Raw genomic sequence first — 19,145 nt, forward strand, 5'->3', positions numbered from 1 at the left:
AGACAGTGGTGGGGGGTGTCCCTCTGTCCGTGGTGTCCTGCCTCATGCCACCTCCCCCTCCTCCAGCTTTGCGGACATCCTCTTTGTGACCATTCCCTCCCAGAACATGCTGGAGTTCAACTTGGCCAGTGAGAAGGTTATTCTCTTCTCAGCCCGAGCTCACCAGGTCAAGACCCTGGTGGATGACTTCATACTGGAGCTGAAGAAGGTCAGGGCCCTCCTGCAGATGCCCGCAGTAGGCTGAGGGCCTGAATGTACCAGCCACGCCTGTCTGGGAGGGGTGGATACACCTGTGTGTCTGCGACTGTGTCTTCAGGCTCTTGCTCGAGCTGTGCCTTCCAACCTGGGGCCTATGCCCCTGCTGCCGGCCTCTCCAGGGTCCTTCACTTAGGCCTCTGGGCTCGGCAGCAGCCTCATTCCTCCCCTCCTGCAAGGGGCTGCACTGCCCATCACTGACCACCTGGTGACCACATCCAGCCCCATGCTTCTTCCAGACCGGGCAGTCCCCAGGCCTGGCACCTGGCCTCAGCGCTGAGGCTCTGGGACGGGTAGGGGTGGGTCAGACCTGTGGCCATGCTCTCACAGCCTGTGTGCGGGGCAGGGGAGTGGGCCCTGGCCTCTGGGAGGAGGGCATGGGCCCACAGCCTTCACCCAGCCCCTGACTGACGCAGGACTCAGACTACGTGGTTGCTGTGAGGAACTTCCTGCCTGAGGACCCTGCGCTGCTGGCCTTCCACAAGGGTGACATCATCCACCTGCAGCCCCTGGAGCCGCCTCGACTGGGTCAGCACCGGGGGGGACGGGGTGTGAGTGTGGGGGCGGCAGGGCGGGGGCCTCCCCGGCGGGTGCTGACGTGGGCCTGGCCCGCAGGCTACAGCGCAGGCTGTGTGGTCGGCAAGAAGGTGGTGTACCTGGAGGAGCTGCGGTGCCGGGGCCCTGACTTCGGTGGGTACCCTGGGGCCCCCCTTCAGCTGCCTGAGCCGCCAGACCTAGAAACCCCAAACAGAGCAGATGCGCAATGCAGGTCCTGTGGTCCCCAAGGGTCTTGCCAGGCTGTAGTTGCTAAGATGGCCATGCAGCCCAGCCCCTGTCCACACATCAGGCTGACGGGTCTCCGTGGACATTAGTGCCTCTGTGTTGTGGTCCAAAGGTCCACAGGCACTGTGTTCTCTCTGCAGACCCCGACTCCAGCCTGCCGCTGAGGGGCTGCCTCCCCTTCCCTAAGCCTGTGTCCTTCTGTTCGCCTCCACAAGTTGTACCTCCCTCACAGACTCTGTACCCCCCTGTTCCCCAGGTGATACCCTCTCACTGCTCAGACCCTTTCTGCCCCTAGGCTGGAGGTTTGGGACCATCCACGGGCGCGTGGGCCGCTTCCCTTCTGACCTGGTGCAGCCTGCAGCTGCACCTGATTTCCTACAGCTGCCTGCGGAGCCAGGCCGGGGCCGCGCTGCCGCTGTGGCCGCCGCCGTGGCCTCCACTGCCGCTGCACAGGAGGTGGGCCGCAGGAGAGAGGTGAGAACCCGGGGCTGGTCAGAGGAGCAGACACAGCAGTGGGGTTGGCCTGACTGTGGAGGTGGAGGGGAGCGGGGTCAGCCAAGGGCAGGCCATCCTGGGACCAGGCAGCATGGTAGGGTCAGCCAGACCTATGACCTGAGGGATGTGAGCCGCCAGATGTGACCAGAGGCGGCTGGAGATGTGTCCAGTCAGGTAGGGTGGGTGGGGTCAGTGGAAGAGTAAGTGACCAGGCCAGTGGGGCAGGACCAGCCTGGGGCGGCCAGATGGTGAATCCACCTTCAACGGGGCAGGGCCTGGTGAGTGGGGCAGGTTGGATCCTGTGGTGGCACAGAGCTCGCTAGGGTGGAGGGAGATAAAGGGGTGAGGGATAAGGTCAGCTAGACCAGGCCATCGGGGAGGCAGTGGGGCCACATGGGGCAAGGGGTGGCCCATGGGGTCGGGGGGCAGGCAGAGAGGGTTTGTGCACAGTCAGCCTGGGCTGGCGTTGGGCGGGCTCTGACTAGCGGGAGTAGCCGATGGCCCTCTTGCAGGGCCCCCCACTCAGAGCTGGCTCCATGGACCGTGGGGAGGACAGCCTGGCTCTTCCACCGTACACAATGCTCGAGTTTGCCCAGAAGTACTTCCGAGACCCTCAGAGGAGACCCCAGTGAGTGGTGGCCCGCCCTGAGGAGGGTCCTACTGGGGTGGGGCTTTTCCCAGCCACCCAAGCAGGAGGCCTCAGGTTTGGGAGGGAAGGAGAAACCCTGGGAGGGGGCTTGTCTGCAGCCTCTGCCTCAGGGGCCTTGCTGCCAGGTGGGCTGACACTGGGTCCGGCCCACTTCATGTGGGAGAGGCTGTCTCAGAGGCAAGACTAATCAGTAGCATCCACTTCCCCTTTCAGGGATGGCCCCAGGCTGAAATCCAAGGAGGGTCGGGAGTCCAGAACCTTGGAGGACATGCTTTGCTTTACGAAGGTGCCCAGCCCCAGGTCCCTCTGAAATGGCCATACAAAAGTGCATCCCAGGCCCATGGGCCAAACAGCCTTGCCCGAAGGCCTGGGTTCCTCCGAAAGGAAGTGTCTCATCTTCTCACGGTTCCACCCACCGCCTTCTGTGGTGTGGACTCTTCTGTTGTTAAGATAGGACTCTCCCCCTCCCCTTCCCTCCCCTCCCCCTCTCCTCCCCTCTCTTTTCCTCCTGTCATGACCCAATTCCTCTCCCTACAGACCCCGCTCCAGGACTCCCTCATTGAGTTCAGCGACAGCAGCCTCAACAAGATGGCCACAGACATGTTTCTAGGTGTGGGGGTGGGACAGCGGCCAGGGCCCCGGGCCAGGAGGGACGCCGCACTGTGACCCTTGGTGACCACCACCCCTTCCCTCAGATGTGGGAGGAGAGGAGGAGCCCCCTTCCCCGTACTGGCCCTGGCCATAGCCTCTGGGGGAGGGGTCCAACCTGGGGTTCCTGGTGGGCAGGCAGCTGGGAGGCCGGTGGCTGAGTGGGACAGTGTTTTCTCCAGCTGTGATGCGATTCATGGGGGATGCCCCGCTGAAGGGCCAGAGTGAACTGGACGTGCTGTGCACCCTCCTGAAGGTCAGTCCAGCCCCTACAGGAGCTCCTGCCCTGTGGCTCGGGTTCCCCATCTGTCAGCCAGGGCTGCAGCCTTTGGGGTGGGAACCGTGTGGCCCAACGAGGAGTGCATCCCGCTGGTGGGGAGGGTTCTGGGGAAGGGACGCCAGGCCTGTTTTCAGGAGCCCACTGTGTTCCTGTGGGCATGTGACCTGTGACCTGGCCCGCCCTCCCACAGCTGTGCAGGGACCATGAGGTCATGCGGGACGAGTGTTACTGCCAGGTCGTGAAGCAGATCACAGACAACACGAGCACCAAGCAGTGAGTGTCCTCCCCTCCCCACTTTTTCCTGCTCCGGAGGGGCCAGGTCAGCCTCCCATCTCCCAGCCTGTGCCCTCCCAACTCTCTCCCTGCCTCATCCTCTTCCTCACGCCAGAGACAGAGCACATATGTTTGAAATTGCTTGGTTTGGGACAAGCCCTTTCTGGTCTCTAAGCTTCAGTCTCCTCATCTGTCAAATGCACTGATAATGGGTGAGTCCAGGTTCTTGGTTGCAAGTGACAGAAACCCAGTTCAATCAGGTTTAAGCAAAAGAAGGTTCAGGTAACTGAAAAGTCTAACAGAGGACTTTAGGCATAGCTGGATCTAGGTGTCAACAGGAAGCAGTCTTTCTCTGTAACCTAGGCCTGCTTTTCTATGTGTCGATATTACTCCCAAACAATATATCTCATAGACTGGCAAGATGATAGCTCTGGGGGGACATTCCCCAGCTCAGCAATCCCCGGCAAAGCAAGACTGATTCAATATTTGCAGCAAAAATTCCCAAATCCAGCCTTATTGGCCTGTCTTGGTCCCATGGGCATCCTTGAGCCAACCACAGAGCTCTGATTGGCTAGACCTGGGAATTATGCCTGTTCCCAGACCAATCACCATAGCCAGAGGGAGGATGAACTCTAATTGGCCAAGCCTGGCTCCCATTTTTTTATTGTTGTTCAGTCTCCAAGTCATGTCTGACTCTTTACAACCCCATGGACTGCAGCACACCAGGCTTCCCTGTCCTTCACCATCTCCCAGGGTTTGCCCAAGTTCATGTCCATTGACATGAACCAGTCACTTTAGCCAGAGGCTTCAGGGTTCTAACTGGCCAGTCTTGGCTCTCATGGGTACATATGTGCACGCTAAAGTCACGTCAGTCGTGTCTGACTCTTTGTGACCCCATGGACTGTAGCCCGCCAGGCTCCTCTGTCCGTGGGATTTTCCAGGCAAGAATACTGGAGTGGGTTGCCATGTCCTCCTCCAGGGGATCTTCCGACCCAGGGATTGAACCCATGACTCATGTCTACTGTGCTGGCAGGCGGGTTCTTTATCACTAGAGCCACCTGGGAAGTCCCCTGGCTCTCATACCCACAGGGACCTGGGGAGGGGTGGGTGGCTTCCCAAAGGAAGCCAAAGTGCTGCACCTGGACACCAGAGGTTCCCACAAGTGAAACCCCGGAGCGAGGGCAGCACAAAGGTTAGCATTCGTGTCTCACACATGACTAGCACATGGCAGGGCCCAAAGCCTGTGCTGCTCTTGTTAGCACTGGGCCACCCTCCTGTCCACCTGCTCGCATCCCCCAGGAATTTCAGAACCACTCAGTGCGTCCTCCTGCCCCTCCCACCCAGTCTTACTTGCCACCAGCTCTGCACAGGGTCCCTGGCCCCTCTTCAGGGACCGTCGCCCCCCACCACCCCAGGAAGACTTGTTCTCTGTGCACAATGGGTATGTCAGGGTCTTCACTGCCTCCCTTCCCTCCCACCCTCCCTGCCACTCAGAATTCCCAACAGAATGGACCTTTGGTCTGACTCTGCCTACCGGCCCTGCTCTCACTGGGCAGGGGCGGGGGCATCCTCAGGAGAAGAGCCTGGCGGGCAGGGAGACTCCTGGGGTGGCTGCAGAGCAGTGGCCACTGCGATGGAGCCCGTGTGTGCTCACAGGGACAGCTGCCAGCGAGGCTGGAGGCTGCTGTACATCGTGGCCGCCTACCACAGCTGCTCTGAGGTCCTCCAGCCGCACCTCACCCACTTCCTCCAAGACGTGAGCCGGACCCCAGGCCTGCCCTTCCAGGGTGAGGGGCAAGCGAGTGGGGACCCAGGGCCAGGGGCCCACCATACGAGGACTGGCTGGGCAGCCAGCAGGAGGGCCTAGCCCTTCTTGCCCGGGCAGTGGTTATTAATATCAATCCTGTCCCCAAATGTTGGCAGAGGTCCCACAGGGGCTGATGCCATGGGTTGTCTGATATGACGGGGAGGATGGCATATCAGGGATGGCTTCCTGGAGGAAGTGTTGCTCTGGATAGTGAGCACAGAGGAGAGATTTCTAGATGAACTGAGTAGCAGGCATAAAGACCCGAGATGATGTGTGGCATGTGGGAGAGGAGGAGGTGGCGGCATGGCCCTTTCTCTGGTCTTTGGGAATCAACAAGGGTCTTGAGAGGGCGCCAAGGCTGGTGGCAGGGTCTTGGCCTTTTCACCACGGAATTTAGAGGAAAGGGGCTACTCCTCAGCCTCACCCAAAGTCTAGCTTCCAGAGGAACCCCTGGGTCCCCGCCCTAGGAGAGAGGTCAGGGCACCTGTGGTTACCATGGCAGCCATGGAGGAGATATGAGACCTCACGCTGTCTGCCTCTGAAGCCTCCTCTTTGAGTCAATCAACAAACACCCCTGCATCAGCTCCAGGGAAGGGGGTTGAATATGCCCCCAAACTCTTGACTTGGCCCCTCCCCAGAGCGGGGCGAGGGCACCGCTTAACCAGAGAAATGGAGAAGCAGACGATGCGGTCTCTTGCATGGGGGCTCTGGACACAGCCGCCAGGGACAAGCTCCCAGCACCAGCTGTCTCCGGGGGCTCATGGATCTGAGGCGTGAGGGCCTCCGATAGGATGTGGGTTCAAATCCAGCGCTTGTACTCTGGCTCTTAACCTTGGGTCAGTCACTGCCCTCTGAATGGTCTCTGCGGCCACTGGAGGGAGAGCAGCCCCCACCAAGGGGGCTTGGGGCTAGGGCCAGAGGAGCTCTTCCGCTGGGCCTGCCCCGGCCCCCCTGACCCTGGTCTCTGCAGGGATTGCCAAGGCCTGTGAGCAGAACCTGAAGAAGACGCTGCGCTTTGGCGGCCGCCTGGAGCTCCCGGGCAGCATGGAGCTGCGGGCCATGTTGGTGAGCGTAGGCGGTGCTCGGGGAGGGGGATGGCCAACCCAGAGACCCCTGTCCTGGCCCGGGCACACCTGCGGAGGGGACCAGGGCTGGGTAAGACCCTGGTGAGATCCCAGCCTCTCCTCTCTCCGCACCCTCCCCCAGGCTGGCCGCAGTTCTAAGAGGCAGCTCTTTCTTCTCCCCGGGGGCCTGGAGCGCCATCTTAAGATCAAGACATGCACTGTGAGTGAAGGGGTGTCTGGGGGGTGGGACCCCAAGGGTGCTGAGCCACCTCCTACCTCCCCCACGAGGCAGGACTTAGCTCTCTGTTGCAGCCCAAGCCCGAGCCTAGGGGAGGTGGGTGGCCTTCAGCTCATAGTCAGGCTGCAAATGAGAGATGGGCAGACTTGGGACCCACAACTCCAGAAGCTGCGTCCTTCCTGTGTGGGGCTGACCCAGGGCCCAGGGAGCCTAGCCTTTGCAGCGGGGCCAGGGAGGGCTCAGGGCAGAGGTCACCTGGCTGGTCCAGCCTCTCACTTCCCCCATCCACAGGTGGCCCTGGATGTGGTGGAAGAGCTTTGTGCTGAGATGGCTCTGACCCGCCCCGAGGCCTTTGACGAGTACGTCATCTTTGTTGTCACCAACCGAGGTGAGCGGCCAGAGGACGAGGCAAGCTGTGCCCATGCCCCCCCATCCCGACTGTAAGGCCCCGATTAGATGCCGCTTCCTCCAGGAAGCCCCCCGCCCGGGTGCAGGAGCCTCTGCACCGAGAGCCCCCAGCCCCACATCTGACCCCTGCCACCCCACTTCGATCTGTGTGAGCTCATCTGGTCTGTCAGGCTGCGAGATGGCAGAAGACAGGGCTCCCCCATGCCTCCGTCTGCCCCCCGGAGTGCTCAGTAGGCCCTGCTCTCTGGGAGGGCAGGACTTAACAGAATGTGGCTCCTGTAACCCACACGTGCAAGTACTTTTTCCTGCCTCCTCTGTCCTCATAGCAGCTGAGAGGAGCCCCACCCTCGGCCTCACCTGGCCCTTCTCCATGAGGCCAAACCCTTTCCCCCTGCAGCCCACCTGCTCTAGGCCATGGCTGAGCTTCTGCCACCGGCCGGTCAGTCCCATCCAACTCCAGCTGGCTCCCGGGCTACTCAGCTCTGAACCACATGTCCTCAGCCCTGCCTGAGTCCAGCACGACCCGGGGGGCGGAGAAGGCAGTAACAAAATAATCTTAGTAAGGGAGTTCACGGAGCAGAGGCGACAGCTGACAGCACTTAATCCTATCAACTATCCCACCAGGACCCCATAAAATGAAATGTGTTGTCCTTCCCATTTACAGATGGGAAAACCAAGGCCCAGGGAGCCTGTGTTAATCTCTTGTTGCTGCCATAACAAATCACTTGGTGACTTTAAACAGCACATGTGTATGACCTTATGGTTCTGAAAGTCAGAACGTCCCCAGGGCCAAGTCCTTCTGAGGCTCTAGGAGTCTGTTTCTCGCCTTTTCCAGCTTCTAGAGGCACCCAAGTCCCTTGGCTCATGGCCCTCCTCTATCTTCAAAGCCCACAGCGTAGCCTCTTCCAGTCTCTTTCTGTGACCCTCCTGCCTCCTTCTCATAGGCCCCTCGAGACTATGCTGGGTCCACTTGGGTCCCTGTGATTATCTTCCCTCTCAAGACCCTTAATCACACTCCACGTCTCCTCTCCATGAAGGTGTGTGTTCAAGGCAGGCGGGGATTAGGACGGGAGCATTTTGAGGTCAGGCTCTTTCTCAGCCTGCCACAGAGCCCAAGGGACTTGCCCAAGGTCAGAGCTGGGACTTTATCATCATGCCACATTCCTATTTTCAGTAAAAATTTTTCAAAGGTGTGGGACAGGGAGCAGAAATGTCACTTCGGGAAATAAAAACTTACAGCCGAGACCCACTCAGTGCCAGACCCGCATCCTCCCCTCACCCCCGGGAGCCCAGCAGGGGTCTCCCCATAGGAGTCCTACAGAAAGGTGCCCACAGGACCTGAGGCCTGTTGTGCTTCTCTGGGTGTAGCCTCCTCTTAGAGAGGGGAGAAAGGCTGGGTGTTCTCTGAGCAGCACCTGGATGGGGCACCTCCCTAGGCCCAGGCGAGCTGAGCTTTGAGCGTTATTCCCACCTAGGGGCACAACTTCCACAAATCAGGGCCCCCTGTCCTGTTCACCAAGGAAGCTGTGCCCCAGAGGGGGGAGGGGGCTCGCCACATCTGCCCCCGCTCCCCACAGGCCAGCACGTGTGTCCACTCAGCCGGCGCACCTACATCCTGGATGTGGCCTCAGAGATGGCGCAGGTGGACGGCGGCTACGCACTGTGGTTCCGGCGTGTGCTCTGGGACCAGCCGCTCAAGTTCGACAACGAGCTCTACGTGACCATGCACTACAACCAGGTCCGCGCGTGTGGCTGCTCTGAGGCTCCGGAGTCTCTGGGCTCCCCCAGGCTTGGCATCCGAGGTCTTTGTGATTCCAGCCCCGAGGCCTCTGGTCCCCATGTGGGCATGTCGTCACCCTCACTTCCTAATTCTCAGGCCTCTGTCAGCCGGGCCAGCCTGCTCTTCCTGTATTGCTGCTGGTCTGGGCCCCTCCAGCCAGGCTGCCCAGATGACACATTTTCAGGCCGTTCTGACCTCTTTCCTCCTGCTCTCCTCCAGCGCTGAGCACCTCGCCTGTCCTGTGCTCAGTAGCATTGTTTTTTGTTTTTTAATATTTATTTATTTGACTATGTTGGGTCTTAGTTTCAGCCTGCAGGCTTAGTTCTCACGAGGCATGTGGGATCTTAACTCTCCGATCAGGGATCGAACCCGTGTCCCCTGACTTGGAAGGCAGATTCTTAAACACTAGACCAGCAGGGAAATCCCCCGCTCTGAGGCTTTGCCCGGCCTTTTCACACTGGGGCGCTGTCACTCCCCTCTTGGACTAGGTCATCTCAGTCAGGGCAGTGGTCCTGACAAAGTTGGGGTCTCCCTCGTATGCGGACCCTCACAGACGCACTGGGTAGAGACAGCGTGCTTCTCAGAAGCTGGGGGCCTGAAGCTGCGGCCATTCTGTGTCCAAGGCCCGTCACTGGGCTCTTGTGCCTGTGGGTCAGCCAGCAGCACCCCTGGGACTTGTGGAAACACGACCCCTGGGTCCTGCACTCTGCAGAGCAGGGGCCAGTGCTTCCCCAGTTCCTCTGGCTTCCAAGCCACGGCCCTCCCTGCTCACCGTCCAGGTGCTTCTGTCACTGCTCCCTGAAGCCCAGGAAAGTGACCGCCCCCCTCTCCAGAAGCATGGCCCTGGCACGACTCAGCATCTGTGTCTGGACCTCCCCGGTTGCGTGCCTGGCCTCCTGCAGCCCCTCGCCTACATTCTTCCTGCCCCTGTAGGTGCTGCCTGACTACCTGAAGGGCCTTTTCAGCAGCATGCCGGCTGGCCGGCCCAGCGAGCAGCAGCTGCAGCAGGTGTCCAAGCTGGCCGCACTGCAGCACCGGGCCAAGGACCACTTCTACCTGCCCAGCGCGTGAGTGCCCTCCTGCCCCTGCCCCAACCCTGAGCTGCCCACCCCACCTCAGCCCAGCCCGTCCAGCTAGGACCCTGCCTCCCAGCAGGACAGGTCGCTTCCAACTGGTATTAATAGCTCAGAGCAAACAAGTGATAAAATGCGTTCAGGACACATACACTGTGGCCAGGGAGTACACACAGCCCTGCAGAGAGCGTTGGCCACAGGAATGTCCACTGTGATGGCGTTGACAATCTCCAACAGCAGAGGATTCCTTAAACTGTGGGGTGTCAGGTGGCCTTTAAACTGATGTTCTGGAAGCGATGGGACCTCGGTCGTCCTCACACTCTCCATCTTCTTCCTCTTGAAACTTGGGCCCCAAAGAGCTGCTGTGTCTGTGGGTCATATCTATTGATATATTTATACTATTCAAAATGAAAACAGAAACAATTTAAAATACTGATTTATTAATGAAAAACAAGGACACTACATATTAATGTTAAGATAAATGTTGACGTATAAATAAGTCACGAAAACACAAGTGTATTTTCCCAAGAGTTCCAGTGAGAGGAGCTGCACTGGTTTACCCTTTGCAAATCTGTACCATCTGGCTTAATAGCGGACAGCTGGAAACCCGTCCCTGCTTCTCGGTCAGTCTGTTGTGACCGCACAGGTCATGTGGCCTCTGCACCTGCACTTGTGAGAGAACGAGGGGGAGGCAGATGACCGCTCAGATTGTTACGGAAGCGACTTTGCCCTCCCAGCCCCTCAACCACACTTTGAGAGCCCCTGCTGTGAATAACTGTAAGAAAGGCAGTGTGTGGACAGGGTATGTCCTGCTGTAAGGGTGCGACACTTACACCCTTCTGATGCTATGATGGGAGGGAAAGTGGAGGAGGCACATACAGGTGTCACCAGGCCCGGATGGAGACAGTTGTGGCGCCCTTACTCTCTGCGTGGCATCTGCACGTATCGCCCTGGCAGATGCCCTAAACTGCACTCTAATGTCCCCTCTTGCAGATGAGGAAACTCAGCCCCAGAGAGGGGATATGGCTTCCCCAGAGTGGGGCGACCAGGATTCAGACCTGGGACGGGTCCGGAGGCCAGGCTCTTACCCAGCAGTGCAGAGAAGGAAAGATGTAGCCTGAAGAGTCTTTTAGGGGTTCCCCTGACATCCCTCCCTTCCCCAGTGTGCAGCCCAGACTGGTACTTGTTGGCATTTTTCAGATGTCCTGAGGCCAGGGCTGCCTTAGGGCTGCCAGCATATGGTCTGGAGAGGCCTAGACAGGTGGGAGTTGAGGGTCCTGGGATCATCTGGAGCCCACTGCTCTGCTCTGCTGACCACTGCTGGGGGTTGCTTGCTGCTCTGATGTTTCCCCCACCCTGTGCTTCCTTCTTACCCCTCTGGCCTCGGCTACTCCCCAGGGGGCAGGGACTACAAAGGACGAACCTATGTGGGGTCACTGTATGACCCTGGATGAGCTGGTGAACTCCTCAGAGCCTGCGTTCCCTTGTCAGCAAGCAAGGAGCCCAGTGGTATTGGCCAGCGGTTATTGAGGGCATGCTGTGTGCCCAGCCCCACTTGTACCACTGCCCGTCCCCACCCTGTCGTCCGCGTTCCCCCAACGTTCAGCCGTCAGGAGGTTTGGTGGAACCCCTAATGGTCAGCCGGCTTTTGCCTGCCCGCCAGGCGGGAGGCCCAGGGGTACATCCCAGCCCAGCTGTACCGCACCGAGGCCAGCTCGACGTGGCTCCGCCTGCTTGGCCAGCACCGGCAGCAGATGCAGGCGCTCAGCCCCCACCAGGCCCGCGCCCAGTTTCTGGGTGAGAAGGAGCTGGGCTGGGGAGGGAGTCGTGGGCCTGGCTGAGGAGGGTAGGGTGCTGAGGAGGCCTTTTCCTTTGTACAGAAGCATCTTTGGTGTCAGGTTTCTAAAGGCCTTCCAAGGCCCCACCTAGGCTGGGGGCCCAGTGGGGATGGAGGAAGGTCCGGGGTGGGCGGCAGCACTGGCAGGAGGAGCACCGGGCTGGGGGCTCCTGTGCCGGATGGGCTGTGGGGGGAGGGGTGGGCTTATGCACTGATGAGCCCTTGTCGCCTGACCACCACCCCCAGGCCTCCTCAGCGCCTTGCCCATGTTCGGCTCCTCCTTCTTCCTGGTCCAGAGCTGCAGCACCGCGGCTGTGCCAGCCCCCTGCATCCTCGCTGTCAACCAGAACGGCCTCAACTTCCTCAGCACTGAGACCCACGTGAGTGGCTCAGCCTGGCCCCACCCACCCCTCCCCACAGGGACGTCCAGCTCCACTGCTCACACCTGTGTGACCTTGGGCGAGGCTCTGCCCCCTTCTTCGTCACCTGGGACGATGACTCAGGCTGTTGTCCAGGAGAAACAGGTGAAGCACGCCGGCCTGCAGAACCTGTGTGGCTCTGCCAGAGCCTCAGCCAAGAAACCGTTTCTGTGGGTCTGGAGGCTGGATGACCAAGATCAAGGTGCCACCAGGGTCGGCTTCCTCTGAGGCCTCCCTCCTTTCTTGTAGATGGCCATCCTGGCTGAGCCCTCATACGGCCCTTTCTCTGGGGTCCATGAATCCCAAGGTCCTCTTCTCATAAGGACTCGTGGGATGGGAGCCCACCCTAGCCTGACTCCCCTCTTCAAATACCTGTCTCCAGGTTCTGAGGCGGTGGGTCAGGATTTGGGGACACAATGTAGTCCAGAACAAAAGGGACCTGCTGCCCCCATTCTTAGTTCTTCCTCGGGAAGTGAACCTTGACATGAGGGATCCAGGGCAAGTGGCTTGTGTGGAAACAATGGAGCGAGGAAGAGAGACCAGGAGGAGGTCACAGCCAGGGGGATACAGCCGGGGCGGGCCTGTGAGCATCCAGGTTCCCACTGTGGGCACTGGGACTCAGTCCAGCAGGGAGCACCAGCCTCAGAGGACGCCCCGTTCTGTGGGCCGGAAAGCTGGGGTGTCTGTCTGCTGTGTCCATCTGTCACAAGGGGCCGCTGGCTCTCATCGCTCTGGCTTCTCCTGGGGAGAGCCGCGGAAGCTCTGCGTTAGCTCCTGGGGCCGGAAAGAATGCTCCCAGCCAGAGGGGTGGGTGTGAAGAGGCAGGAAGGTCAGGGCTCACCGGCATTACCTGGAGCTCTAGCATTTAGAGTGGGGCCTGGCACGCTGCACACATGTGCATCATTGTTGAAGTAATGTCACAGGTGAGAAGTTGAGGTCCAGAGAGGTAAAGCTGCTTGCTCCAGGTTACACAGCCGGTTACTGGGGGATGAGTGCTCGAACTGGGATGTCTTGCCCCCTGCGTATCTATCCTTTAGGGCAGGGGTACCGGTAGGTGAGACTGTCCCACCCCCAAGCCTGTCTGCTCCCCATCCCCCCCAGGAGCTGATGGTGAAGTTCCCCCTGAAGGAGATCCAGTCGACGCGGACCCAGCGGCCCACAGCTGACTCTAGCTGCCCCTATGTGGAGGTTGCACTTGGGGATGTCACTGCCCAGCACACCGTGCAGCTGCAGCTGGAGCAGGTGGGCCCCCTGGGGAGTTGCCCAGCTCCCTCCCTCCCCACTCCCGAATTCTGCACACTACGCTCTCCTCGGCCTGACAAAGTTCTGGGGAGTGTCCAGCCCAGCATAGGGGACAGAGCTAAGCCCACACTACACAGACCTGCGGGTCTCAAGATGATCTTGGAGAGGTATCTTGATGGTGGGATCCTAGAAACGAGGGCCCAGGTTGTTTGCAGAAGAATGAGGTATTCGATGGGAAACTGGGGAGGTCCTAAGGGTCCTTGAATATAAAGCTAAGAACCTGGGGCCTCCTCCCGAGGGCACTTGGGAGCCATAGAAGGTTGCTAGGAGGGCAGGGACATGGGCAGTTTCCCTGGGCTAAAGCTTGGAGGCTGGACTGTGGGGCCGGGGCTTGACAGATGGAGATGGGGGTTTCCCTGTCCTGAGCTTTCTCTATTTGCAGCACCCATGGGTGTTCCTCAAAAGCCAAGTCCTCTAGGTCAGCCAGGTCCACGTCTTACAGCCCCCGGGGCAGGGCCAGACCAGAGTTCTCACCTACTGGAGAGGGGGCTGAGGTCCGGAGAAGAGGCTGAATGGGGCTAGGCCCACCTGTCCGTCCTTGCCAGCCCACTGCACCCCTCAAGATGTGGGCCCAGAGCTCCCCCACCCCAAGGCAGGGCCTACATTAGTTGGGCTGCTTTCCAGGGCACGAGACAGGGGCTCCCACTACCCTAGCCCTGCCCTTGAGGGTCAAGGTCAGAGCACGGCCCCTCACCATGCTCCTTGGGGAGCCTGTGATGAGATCAGTCTGCTTCCCACCACCCCCCAGTCCTGTTCCCGCTGAGGTCACACTGATCCTGGCCTCACCTGGATTCAGCCTGTTTCCTGGACTCCCCCAGAGACCCCACCTCTTCGGACCTGCCTGTCTGTTGCTTCCTGGGCCCCTTCTGGAGCCCCCTCCCCTGGATGAGCTCTAACTGGTGCAAGACCGGGCCCTCCCCCCAGGGAGGCTTCCACAGCTGCTCTGCGAGACAGCCTCCTATTTCTCTCCTTCAGTGTCACCCTTGGAGGCCAGTAGGCCTCTGCCCTCACCTCCAACCCTCGCAGGCCCTTGGGCCCCAACCCAGCAGTCCTTCTTGTCCCTGCCCCCTCCTCTTTTTACCTCTGTGACCTCAGCTCCCCCGCCACCCCCCCTTGTCCCCTCCCTGCCCCAGAACATTCTCATATTGCACTCGCTGTCCCCTCTGCCTGGGACACACTCCCCACTGCATCACAGGGCTTCTTCCCTCCCTTTATTCCAGTTTCAGCACAAACATCACCTCCTTCTAGAAGCCTCCCCTGATCCTCCTGATAATTCACTCTCTGCCTCAGTAGGTCTTATATGACTTGGAAGTCACTATTGGTTCTCAGGTTGTCCATCTCCCCATTAGAATGTGAGCCCCAAGAGGGCAGGGCTGTGTCCTCATGATGTCCATAGCACAGTGCCCAGTGTGTAGTAGATGCTTAGGAAGTAGCTGGATGGAGGAGGAGGAGGAAGAGGCAGCCTTTCTGGCTTCTCCACTTGGTTGCAGCACCCCTTTCCCCCAACCCATGGGATCCCTGAGGCTGGGGCCCAGTTCGTTCTAGGCCGTAGGTACCAGGTGGTAACTGTGGCAGCTCATTTATTGACAGGGCTAATAGTTTTTAAATGTGAAGGATTTACATGTCTTGAAGTCTCATGTCATCCTCGCCACGGCCCTGTGAGGCAGGCCCTGGGCAACCGAGACCCCAGGGACAAGGCCGCTGAGGGTGACAGAGGTGTGGTAACTGGCCCAGGTTACATGCAGCAGAGCTGGTGAATGTGTGGGTCTCCACCTGGCTCACCCCTTCCCGCCTGCAGTGCAGAATTCCTTTCCAGCTGCCAGAGCTTCTCCTGGGGCCCTGCGGAGGGGGGGACAAGTGTGGGGCCCCAGTCGTGGGAGAGTCTGGCCTCCACCTCTCTCCCAGCCATGTCTCTCCCCAGGAGAGCTGGACAGTGCAGACTCATGTCTCTCCTGCAGGGCCTGGAGCTGTGTCGGGTGGTGGCTGTGCATGTGGAGAACCTGCTCAGTGCCCGCGAGAAGAGGCTCACGCTGCCCCCCAGCGAGATCACACTACTCTGACCCAGCCCCCAGGCCCCTGCTGGCAGGAGGCTGGCTGTATGGTGCCAGGGGAACTACTGGGCCAGAACCTTCGGAGAGACCAAGAGGCAGTAGGGAGAGAAGTCCAAGTCCCCGGGAACCTGAGAAGACCAACTGAGAGTTGGGATGGAGTTACAGCATGCAAACCTGGGGTCAGATAGCAGGAGGAACTTCCAGGGACTGACCAGTGGGCCCTCCTGCCACCTACCACTGTGGCCTTGCCCTGACCCCCGCTGTGGCATGGTAGCCCCACACCAGAAGCCTAGGCAAACTGAACCTGCTTTCACTTCTCCTGGGGTCTGATGTTCAAATCTGTTCCATCTCCCTGTCCTAGCCCCTCATTTGTCCCCCCCATCCCAGGTGCCCTCTGTACTGTTGCTGAACTTGGATTCATGGCTCTTGGTCATTTCAGTGCAAATAAAAGGTTTGTCTGGCAGCCTTTTCTCCATATAGTTGTTGTTCAGTCACTCAGCCCATGGACTGCAGCATGCCAGGCTTCCTTGTCCATCACCAACTCCCGGAGCTTGCTCAAACTCATGTCCATCGAGTCAGTGATACCATCCAGCCATCTCATCCTCTGTCATCCCCTTCACCTCCCGCCTTCAGTCTTTCCCAGCATCAAGGTCTTTTCCAGTGAGTCAGTTTTTCGCATCTGGTAGCCAAAAGATTAGAGTTTCAGCTTCAGCATCAGTCCTTCCAATGAATATTCAGGACTGCTTTCCTTTATGATTGGTTGGATATCCTTGCAGTCCAAGAGACTCTCAAGAGTCTTCTCCAGCACCATAGTTCAAAAGCATCAATTCTTCAGTGCTCAGCTTTCTTCCTAGTCCAACTCTAACATCTATACGTGACTACTGGAAAAACCATACCTTTGACTAGACAGACCTTTGTTGGCAAAGTAATGTCTTTGCTTTTTAATATGCTGTCTAGATAGGGCTTCCCTTGTGGCTCAGCTGGTAAAGAATCCGCCTGCAATGCAGGAGACCTGGGTTCGATTCCTGGGTTGGGAAGATCCCCTGGAGAAGGGAAAGGTTACCTACTCCAGTATTCTGGCCTGGAGAATTCCATGGACTATACAGTTCATGTGGTCACAAAGAGTTGGACACGACTGAGCGACTTTCACTTCACTTCACTTTCTAGGTTGGTCATAGCTTTTCTTCCAAGGAGCAAGCATCTTTTAATTTCATGGCTGCAGTTACCATCTGCAGTGATGTTGGAGCCCCCGAAAATAAAGTCTGTCACTGTTTCCATTGTTTCCTCATCTGTTTGCCATGAAGTAATGGGACTGGATACCAAGATCTTAGTTTTCTGAATGTTGAGTTTAAGCCAACTTTTTCATTCTCCTCTTTCACTTTTATCAAGAGGCTCTTTAGTTCTTCACTTTCTGCCATAAGGTTGGTGTCATCTGCGTATCTGATGTTATTGATATTTCACCTGGCAATCTTGATTCCAGCTTGTGCTTCATCCAGCCTGGCATTTCACATGATGTACTCTGCATATAAGTTAAATAAGCAGAGTGACAGTATACAGACTTGACCTACTCCCTTCCCAATTTGGAACCAGTCTATTTTTCCATGTCTGGTTCTAACTGTTGCTTCTTGACCTGCATACAGATTTCTCATGGGGGAAGGTGGTCTGGTATTCCCATCTCTTGAAGAATTTTCCAGTTTGTTGTGATCCACACAGTCAGAGTCTTTGGGGTAGTCAATAAAGCAGAAGTAGATGTTTTTCTGGAACTCTCTTGCTTTTTCGATGATCCAACAGATGTTGGCAATTTGATCTCTGGTTCCTCTGCCTTTTCTAAATCCAGCTTGAACGTCTGGAAGTTCTCTGTTCAAGTACTGTTGAAGCGTAGCTTGGAGACTTTTGACATTACTTTGCTAGCGTGTGAGATGAGTGTTTCCCCATCTATTGGCCATGAAGTGATGGGACTGATGCCATGATCTTAGTTTTCTGAATGTTGAGTTTTAAGCTAGCTTTTTTACTCTCCTCTTTCACTTTCATCAAGACACTCTTTGGTTCTTCTTTGCTTTCTGCCATAACGGTGGTGTCATCTGCATATCTGAGGTTATTGATATTTCTCTTGGCAATCTTAATTCCAGCTTGTGCTTCATCCAGCCCAGCATTTTGCATGGTGTACTCTGCACGTAAGTTAAATAAACAGGGTGACAATATACAGCCTTGACATACTCCTTTCCCAATGTGGAACCAGTTCATTGTTCCATGTCCAGTTCTAACTGTTGCTTCTTGATCTACATATAGATTTTTCAGGAGGCAGGTAAGGTGTTCTGGTATTGCCATCTCTTCAAGAATTTTCTACAGTTTGTTGTGATCCACACAGTCAAAGGTTTTAGCGTAGTCAATGAAGCAAATATTTTTCTGGAGTTCTCTGTATTCTTTTCTGGAATACAGTTGTTGAGTGACTGGAAGATGAGCCTGAGGGAGGCGGCAGGAGTTGGAAGCCCAGTTATGCTCCTGAACACAGCTGTCAGCAAAGATATCCATCCTTACCTCTCCCTGCAGGCCCCTATCTCCCAACCTAGGAGGGCCACAAAAGACTTGAGAGTGGTAGAGAGAGAGGGATGTCCCACATGTCAGTGGCCGAGGAGGCAGAAGTCTGGGAAAAGGTTTCCCAGAGAATGGGATGTTGGGGTTGGGTTTTGAAGGATAAATAGGAGTCTGCTAGGAATAGATGGAGGAGAGGAAAATGAACATTCTAAACAGAGTAAACAGTGTTTATTCCTTACTGTATCCTTCAAAGCCTAAGACAATGCCTAACACAGAGTAGGTGCTTACAAAACATTTGTCACGTGAATGAAAGAGTAACTGAATGAATGTTGATGGAGAGTGCTAGTGCTTTGAGGAACTTGTTGGGGAGTGGAGCACTAGGCTTGGGAGAGGAAGACTGGAGGGGTGTGTGGGGTCATAATCAGCTGGCGCCATAGTGTCAGAGGAAGGATTTATTTATTCATTCAGTACCTATTAAGCACCCACTGCATACCAGGCAAATGCCAGGCACTGGGAGTTGCTCACAGTCACTCATAGTTAGTGGCTCTGCCCAGGTGAGAGGCCTCTTGGGATGTGAGTGAGGCCCCAGCTGAAGTGCATGGGACAGGGAGGAGCCTCCGGGCCCAACCCTGGGCACACTGCAGATTTATGTGGTAGGTGGTGACAGGTCTGAGTTTTGAAAGGTTTGTCGCACAGAATCAGATAACCAGAACACCAGAACTTTGGAATTTCAGGATCTGGGTCTTAAGGGTGAGGCTCCTGTTTTTACAGCTCTTCTGGTGCTTCTGTGGCGGCAGCAGCAGGTCGACTCTTCGTCAGAGCTAACGACCCCAAGAGGTAGAGTGGAAAAACTCAGGGGTGGCAGGAGAGTCAGATCACTCTGTATCCCCCAGTCCCAGGAAGACAGGAATTCCAGGTGGTCGTGGGGAGAGCAAGAACCGAAGAAACCCAGCCCCTGGTGCCCGGCCTGGTGTGGGGTGAGAACAGGAGACATGTCTGGGAGGTGTGGAAGCCTGACACACTCTCATCCTGTCTTCCTGGGGTAACTGAGACCCCAGAGGTGAAAGGGGCCACTAATTGGCCTGGCCTAGAGGCAAACACAGGCAGTCTTGTTCCAGAGTTTCTCCCTTTCCACTGAGGCTTAGATGGGAGAGAGAAGGGCCCTGACTGCAGAGCATGGGAAAGCCACCCAGAGGGGGTGTCTGGGAGCCCTGAAAGAGGAGGTGACTCCCACATTTGTCCAGTGAG

The 19,145-nt window shown here is 57.4% G+C and overlaps 1 protein-coding gene across 9 annotated transcripts in view; it reads left to right on the forward strand.

Annotated features, from left to right (window-relative positions):
• Positions 1 to 15,825, forward strand: part of MYO15A (myosin XVA) — a 53,833-nt gene extending 38,008 nt beyond the window's left edge. For 6 of the 9 annotated variants that reach the window (XM_086358423.1, XM_086358422.1, XM_086358419.1 and 3 more), the window contains 19 exons: positions 67 to 208; positions 672 to 783; positions 871 to 945; positions 1,334 to 1,512; positions 2,046 to 2,161; positions 2,396 to 2,468; positions 2,720 to 2,792; positions 3,013 to 3,086; positions 3,301 to 3,383; positions 5,040 to 5,170; positions 6,161 to 6,255; positions 6,397 to 6,474; positions 6,784 to 6,880; positions 8,478 to 8,638; positions 9,614 to 9,747; positions 11,417 to 11,550; positions 11,837 to 11,970; positions 13,111 to 13,251; positions 15,270 to 15,825. In XM_086358423.1, coding sequence (XP_086214549.1) covers positions 67 to 208; positions 672 to 783; positions 871 to 945; positions 1,334 to 1,512; positions 2,046 to 2,161; positions 2,396 to 2,468; positions 2,720 to 2,792; positions 3,013 to 3,086; positions 3,301 to 3,383; positions 5,040 to 5,170; positions 6,161 to 6,255; positions 6,397 to 6,474; positions 6,784 to 6,880; positions 8,478 to 8,638; positions 9,614 to 9,747; positions 11,417 to 11,550; positions 11,837 to 11,970; positions 13,111 to 13,251; positions 15,270 to 15,371 — 2,134 coding nt within the window. In that variant the 3' untranslated portion in view covers positions 15,372 to 15,825. Of the gene's footprint in view, positions 1 to 66; positions 209 to 671; positions 784 to 870; positions 946 to 1,333; positions 1,513 to 2,045; positions 2,162 to 2,395; positions 2,469 to 2,719; positions 2,793 to 3,012; positions 3,087 to 3,300; positions 3,384 to 5,039; positions 5,171 to 6,160; positions 6,256 to 6,396; positions 6,475 to 6,783; positions 6,881 to 8,477; positions 8,639 to 9,613; positions 9,748 to 11,416; positions 11,551 to 11,836; positions 11,971 to 13,110; positions 13,252 to 15,269 lie in introns of those variants that run through there. The other 3 variants (XR_015147780.1, XR_015147781.1, XR_015147782.1) reach the window with 3 other exon arrangements.
• Positions 15,826 to 19,145: the final 3,320 nt, after the last annotated feature.

Source organism: Bos grunniens, chromosome 19, assembly GCF_055505025.1.
Source record: "Bos grunniens cultivar Pamir isolate PY7600 chromosome 19, Bosgru_T2T1.0, whole genome shotgun sequence".
Taxonomy (NCBI): domain Eukaryota; kingdom Metazoa; phylum Chordata; class Mammalia; order Artiodactyla; family Bovidae; genus Bos; species Bos grunniens.